The 6789-nt window shown below is 37.3% G+C and overlaps 1 protein-coding gene across 1 annotated transcript in view; it reads left to right on the top strand.

Annotated features, from left to right (window-relative positions):
• Nucleotides 1-1918: 1918 nt before the first annotated feature.
• The window catches only part of LOC105305673 (solute carrier family 22 member 3), a 58110-nt gene continuing 53239 nt past the window's right edge, over nucleotides 1919-6789 (top strand). Inside the window, exons 1-2 of the mRNA XM_023523447.1 lie at nucleotides 1919-2019; nucleotides 5186-5340. Coding sequence (XP_023379215.1) covers nucleotides 1943-2019; nucleotides 5186-5340 — 232 coding nt within the window. The 5' untranslated portion in view covers nucleotides 1919-1942. The remainder of the gene's footprint in view (nucleotides 2020-5185; nucleotides 5341-6789) is intronic.

Here is a 6789-nt window from a genome sequence, read left to right on the forward strand (position 1 = left end):
GTTGGTGTTCTTCAGACACAAATGTTTTCTCTGGCAATTAGATCGCCTCTTCGCTTACTGAGATTTTAGGTACTTTTATTCTAGTTGCATTGTTTACATGTTTCATTCCAATGGGAAATTATTTCAGATAAATAATCATCTGCAAATTAACTTAGAATAAAGTTGTGCCTTGAGAAACCAGTAAACTCTTTTAAATTACCACAATCACTACTATTATACATATATGTAAATCTTTGAACCTCTTGAATCTCCATTAATCTTGTCAGAAGCTCTGGAGATGAGCCAGCTACTACTGCCCACCACCCCGCCCTCCAATTTCTTTCCCCGGCTTTGTTAGGTGACAGGTCATTCATTAGCTGTGGAACCAAGGCAAGAGTTGAGTTCTATAAATAAATATGAGCTTGCTTATGGATATGTATTTATGAGACTACTCACAATTCCTGTTCCGACAACATTCATTTTCTCTTCATGCTACAATCTAACGCAGTAGCCTGCGGGGGTAGGCATGCCATTTGGAGGTATGCAAAATTGATCACAGGAGATCACAGGGGATTCCTTTAAAGGGAATCCGTTTTCAGAGCCTCAACTCACATATGTTCCAAATGGATCTGCCGGAGAACATATGTATGATGAGGACACATCCTACATTTAGACATTTTATCATTAATTAATTTTATTTTAATATCGACTATTTGCAAAGTGTCCTCTCACTGTGATTAACTGACCTAGGGGTTTATGACCCATGGGAACTAAGCAGTGGGACAATTTGTAATAGTGGTTTTATATTAAGAAAGTAATTAAGAAAATAAATGACCTTAATGACTTGATTAAACAAATTTTTGTAAGTCTGGTGGTTTCCATTTCTTTCCTTATAGCAAGATCGTAGGCAGACTTAAATGGTGTGTTGGTTAACAGAAAAGTAAAAATAATTCTGAGGATAGATTGCTATGTGAATCTGACATACGAGCGAGAAGGAAGCAGAAGAATTGAATGACATTGCTGTGACCAAACTCTCTCCATTCCCATTAGTTTTTTATACAGACAAACTTTCTTGACACATAAATTTATAAGAATGAAAAGCAGGAATAGAATTGATGTTGAGCCCTAACTTGCTCTAGTAATAGGCAATCTTCACCCACAAATTACATGAACTAACTAGAAAACACCCGCTTTCTTAACATCCTTCTAAAGGTGCATTTCCAAAAATATTTACTCCTGCGTAATAATGCTTTTTCAAAATTCATTGTATCTTACGTTTTTATCAATTTTTGTCTAAAAGTAAGTGTAATTATAACCTGATCAGAAAAAATTCTCATATTTAGAGACTAAATTTTTAAGTAGTTAGGAAAAATTTTAATTAAATGTTAATTTATATACATAATTTATTACACATAAAAATATGGTGAGGGAAGTAAACATAAGTAATATAAAACATATAAATAAACAATTTAAATAAATAATGTTTATTTACCTCACCATTAACACAATACACATTATTAACACATAAAATATTAGGACTTAAGTATATAGGAATGAAAATAAGAATTCAAAGGGAAAAAAGATTAATGGCAAATTTTAGAGAATTGAACTTGTTTTTACTGCATGATGGTAGGTGTCAAACGGCTGTGGTATTTAGACTCTATTAGCTATAGCTGAACAAATGATGTTCAACATTATTTGAAAATGTCAGTATTTATAGCATACTCGAAATGGTACCCTTGGCCGTTATTGAAACTTATGAAGGAAGTATTTATAAATCAATATAAAAATATGCACCTGATAGATTTTAAAAATTTATTTAAAGAGTATATGAGCAACCATATTTAAAGATCAGCGATCCAGCCAAAAGCTAAGATCAGGTGTCTTGGGGATGAGCTTTGCCACGTGTCACCTGTGCGTGTCTTTGTTTTCTCAGTTTGACCTCGTGTGTGTCAATGCCTGGATGCTGGACCTCACACAAGCCATCCTAAACCTGGGCTTCCTGGCTGGAGCGTTCACCTTAGGCTATGCGGCAGACAGGTAAGCACCAATATGACAACCTATAATACAACATGTATGTGTAGAGATGAAAATGTTTTATGTTAACTATTAGAAAAATATTCTTACTACACGCAGAAAACAATGTCAGTTCCTCTACTCGTGACATTCACGGTGGTTAATTGGGTGAATTATTTCCTTCTTAAACTACGTCTCCTTTATCCTCGAACCAGACCAATGGATGGGATGCCCTTGGTGGCCCTAAAAGCATCTGAGTGGAAACCCAGACCAGCAAGGCGGCTTCTTCGTGTGGTGGACAGACGGCTGGCCAGACATTACGGGGTCGATTCTGGGTGCTTCAATAACTCACTCGTTGTGATCTGAGTAATTTAGTCATAGGTCAGCCCTTTCCGAATTAGTTCCGTTTAATTTTTTAAAATCCTTGTATTTTATCCTACAGATTGAAAACTCTGTGAAGAAAAGTTTTATCAAAAACTATTAAGAGTTTTATCTATTATTTAGTGTTCATAAATATACTAGTTAGTGGCAGACACAGCGAATCTGTATATTTAAGATGGTCATGCTTTCTATTCAGTTATTCCTGTTTTAGATATTTTTGATGTTAGTTGTCGTGTTTGTGTTTAACTATTCCTTTGTCCCAATTCTAACGATGAAAATACTGTTGTAAGTTGATAATTCTATACCTCTGAAGACAAAAATAGGGAAACTTTGGCCCTTGGCCACATCTGGCTTAATAATGCTACGATCACTCTAGCCCAGCCTGGGCAGGTCGCTGTGACATGCTCGCAGTGGGCAGTGCTAAGGGTACCTCTTAGAGACCTGCTGACAGCAATTAATGAACTAATTCAAGACAATAAAATGCCTCAAATTCTATAGCCAACTGATAATCTGAGTTTGACTAGACCAGGACTTTAAAATGGGTATTTTTTTTTATCCAACATATCTTTATTTGTAATAGAATATAAGAAAACATTAGGAAGGAAAAATCTCAGAAGCCTTATATTAAGGAAAATAAAGACAGCTATATCAACACAATGGACTATTATAAAAATATTACAAATAATTATAAAACTTCTGTAAAATCATGGTAAATGGCTAAGAGTCGAGAGAGGATAGCAACCTATTAATTTATAGACATACATTTAAATTGTTATAATAACAATTAAAAATATGTACTTGTAAAAAGAAATGTGGAATTATAAACATTTTGTCATTCTTTCTTTAATCCTGTGATTTTTGTCTTTCCAGTGAACTTTTGAAAATTCCTTGACAAGTTCTTGGGTTTTTATTAGAAGTTTTTAGGATTTAATTAGTTAATGGACTTCCTACCTTTCAGATACTGGCTCCTCTATTAGTAGGACGATGTTGTGTCAATTAATTAACTTCTCTATACTGAATTTTTTTTTAACCTGCTGATAATAGAGAAAATAACACTTACCTCATAGCGTTGTTTAGGTCAAATGAGATAATGCAAATTAATCCTTAATGCGGTGTTTCCTACCACACAGTTGGTGCTTAAAAAACAAACAAACAAAATGAACTCAAATGGATAAGCAAACTCCCCTTTGTTGAGTGTTCTGAATTTCAGACTAATATGTGGGATATCACCATTTTAATGGTGAGAGAAAAGAATGTGATATATAGGTCAGAACAAAAATTTTAAACCTCGTCTTGATAAGAAAATAAAAAATGCATCATTAGCTACTAAATACGAAACAGAACTTCTAACATGGGTAGAACCTTTGCTTCCTTTTCTGCCCCTTCATCCGTCTCATTTTTTCTTGCCGTCCCCTCCCTTCCTCCTCTGCACGTGGCTTTCTCCTTAATCCTTTGTGTCTGATGCTCTTTCTCCCCTTTTCCTCTCTTTTTACCTGCGTCCTTTTCTGTTATTTCTGCTTCTAGCCTTTTCAATTAATCTTTTCTTTCTTAATCTCCCCCACGTAGCGCTTTCTCCCCCAGCTGGCTACGATTCGGAATTGAGTTATACATTCTCAGTATGTATGGCTTTAATTTTGTGGTTACTCTTCCTAATGAAAACATTAGGCTCTGCTTCTTCTGCGTGTTTCCCTTTCCCCGTCAATAAACAGGTTTTCAAACTAAAGGAACTCAGCTAAAGGAGGGGCAGTGTGTGGTGTCAGTGTCGAGGGAAGCAGACCCACGAATAATTCTGCTTCACCCGGGGCCAACCATTCAGCACCTTCTCTTCTTTATTCCATTGAAGGAAAGGACAAGAAACAATTTCATAGGCCACATTATCTGTGAGAGGACAGGGAAGGGAGGGCAGAGAGTGGATTTAAAAAACCAGGTAAACCAAGGCTACTTCTGTCTCCACTCTGCTGAGTGAAGCAAGATATCATATGTGTGAATTTGGTGAAAATTTCTATGAAAAGTGCCATCAAATCAAATTTCTTTAAAGTCATTGAGGACATGCTTTCGCCAGCCAATAATTTGGCACAACTATACTGAACCATTTAATATCAGATTCTCAGATGTGTCGCACACAATACCCTGTTCCTTCCTCCCAATCCATTTAATCATATTATGTAAATGGTGAAAATAAAAATACAAAACTTAAGAACATCTCACGTCAGTTGTGAACTTTATGATTTAGAAAGAGCTTTCACGTTAGCATCTCATTTGATTCTCTCTGCAACCTCATTGTAGAAAGGTTAAAAAAAAAAAACCAACATATAAAAACAAAACACAAGCGAGCAAATAAAGCGAGCAACCCAAGTCTTGGCGAACTAAAGAAATTTGCCCAGAGTCATGTGCTTGGTGGACGGTGGAGCCCAGGCTTTCTGTCTGTGATGTCCGTTGCTGCTTTTATCCCTTTTTCTTTCTGACTTGACCCACAAAAATGCTACGAAGTGTCAAAGCTGTACCACCAGGGAGATCATATGTGAAAAAACAGTTATCATAGAGAGGGTCATCTTTTTGAAAACTGCAACCCCAAAGGATGCATTCTGTGCTTTAAATTTTACGTCATTTCAGAGGCACGTGTTTTTATTTGCTCTGGTTTGATATAAAACAAAACACAGACTTTTTGGCAATCTTTTACATGGTAATGACAAAGTTACGGAGGACAACATGTCGTACTTACACCACCTTTAATGACACTTACGACGATAGTCTTTTCCATTGTATTGAAGAAAATATTTAAGGTGATCTCTTCTCTTTTTCTTGAAAGGTACGGCAGAATAGTCATTTACTTGATATCCTGTTTCGGTGTCGGCGTCACTGGCGTGGTGGTGGCATTTGCACCAAATTTCCCCGTGTTTGTGGTCTTCCGCTTCTTACAAGGCGTGTTTGGAAAGGGGACATGGATGACTTCTTACGTAATTGGTGAGACATCACTACGCCTCCTTGTCTGTTTGAGAACCGGAGTTAGATGGGTGAACAGAGCCAGCTAGTTAGCCTTCCCCATGCAAGTATGGTGAGGCTTCTTTGCTACAACAGTAATTATTTCTGCAAATGGGAGGGGACAGGGGCAAGATTCTGACTCTTTAGAAATTAAAGTGCCTCCTTACTTTGGGACCAAATATGGAATGTTACAAAATACTGAGGTGAATCACTTTCTAGCACTGATATGCTGTCATCACATGTTTTGATTTGCTTTATTAGAGATTAATTTTTATTAAAATGTCAATAATTCCTTCAAACATTCTAAAAGAATTTTCTGTGTATTTTTGTGATTTAATTTAAGGTGACATTCTTATCCTTTTGGATAAGTGGAAGAACTTTTCACCAAGCAGGGGATGCGACCTGAAAATGAGAAGTTCATTTGTGAATTTTTGCTAGCTTTTTACTAGAAAGTTTGACCTTCTGAGTATAAAAGAAAGAAAACCTTCCCTTTGCTTTTTTTGCTCGTGTTACTGGGAAAGTCTCGGCTGCTAGTGTTGGCTCTTTTTCCAGTGGTGTTGGGACTGGCCACGTATGTGGCTTCTTGACCACAGAAATTTGAATGCTTCTTTTCTTTGATTATCACTCTAGATCTGTGGGCTTCCATTCTCTTCTGTTCCTGCTTGGCCATCCCTCCCAAGCAGTGTCTTCTTTGGAGACCCTTCAGAGAACTTTTTATGGGTGGAGAAGGAGAGAGAGTGCCGGGGAGGTTGACTATCACTGGCTGGGGCAGATGGGGTAACTCTGGAATATGAAGCATTTTTAAGGAGACCCAAATCTAGTGAATTTTCAAAGTCGTGATCTTAGGGCGGCAATAAAGTAGCATATCCTGGGGTGATCAGAGCAGAATTGGTGACAGATAGAAACTGATTAGTGGGGGAGGGAGGCAAAGGAAAGGTTACCAGCAACGAAATTCCGCATGTGATTTTTAAAGAAATATCACATACGTGAAAAGTCCAACACTGTGGAGAGAATTAGCATTTGATAGAAGCTATCAATTGCTAATTATTTGTAGAGTCTGATGTTCATAATTAATCTCCTAAAGATTCTGTAATATGCAAATCTTTAAAGACAGGTGATAAAACCTCACCAGTTTATCATACTGACGTTTTCATAATTACAATGACCTTTCAAAATAGTCATCATTGAAGCTTTCCTAAAACCAAGGCATACATTCTTTGTGCACCCAGAAGAATGCTGGGCTGGGTAGGTAAGAGGAGCGTGCCAATGCTAGTCGTTAGTCGGCAGAGAAGAGAGCCGAGGAAAGCACATGGTTAAGTCATCCGGGAAGCACATCCCGTCACGTGAGCGTGTGTGGGAAGCCTGGGATAGCGAAGGCTTCTGTAGTATTCCAGTGATGCTGGTGGATGCAGCAGGTGCTACATCTGTTCG

Source organism: Pteropus vampyrus, unplaced genomic scaffold, assembly GCF_000151845.1.
Source record: "Pteropus vampyrus isolate Shadow unplaced genomic scaffold, Pvam_2.0 Scaffold392, whole genome shotgun sequence".
NCBI classification, from domain to species: domain Eukaryota; kingdom Metazoa; phylum Chordata; class Mammalia; order Chiroptera; family Pteropodidae; genus Pteropus; species Pteropus vampyrus.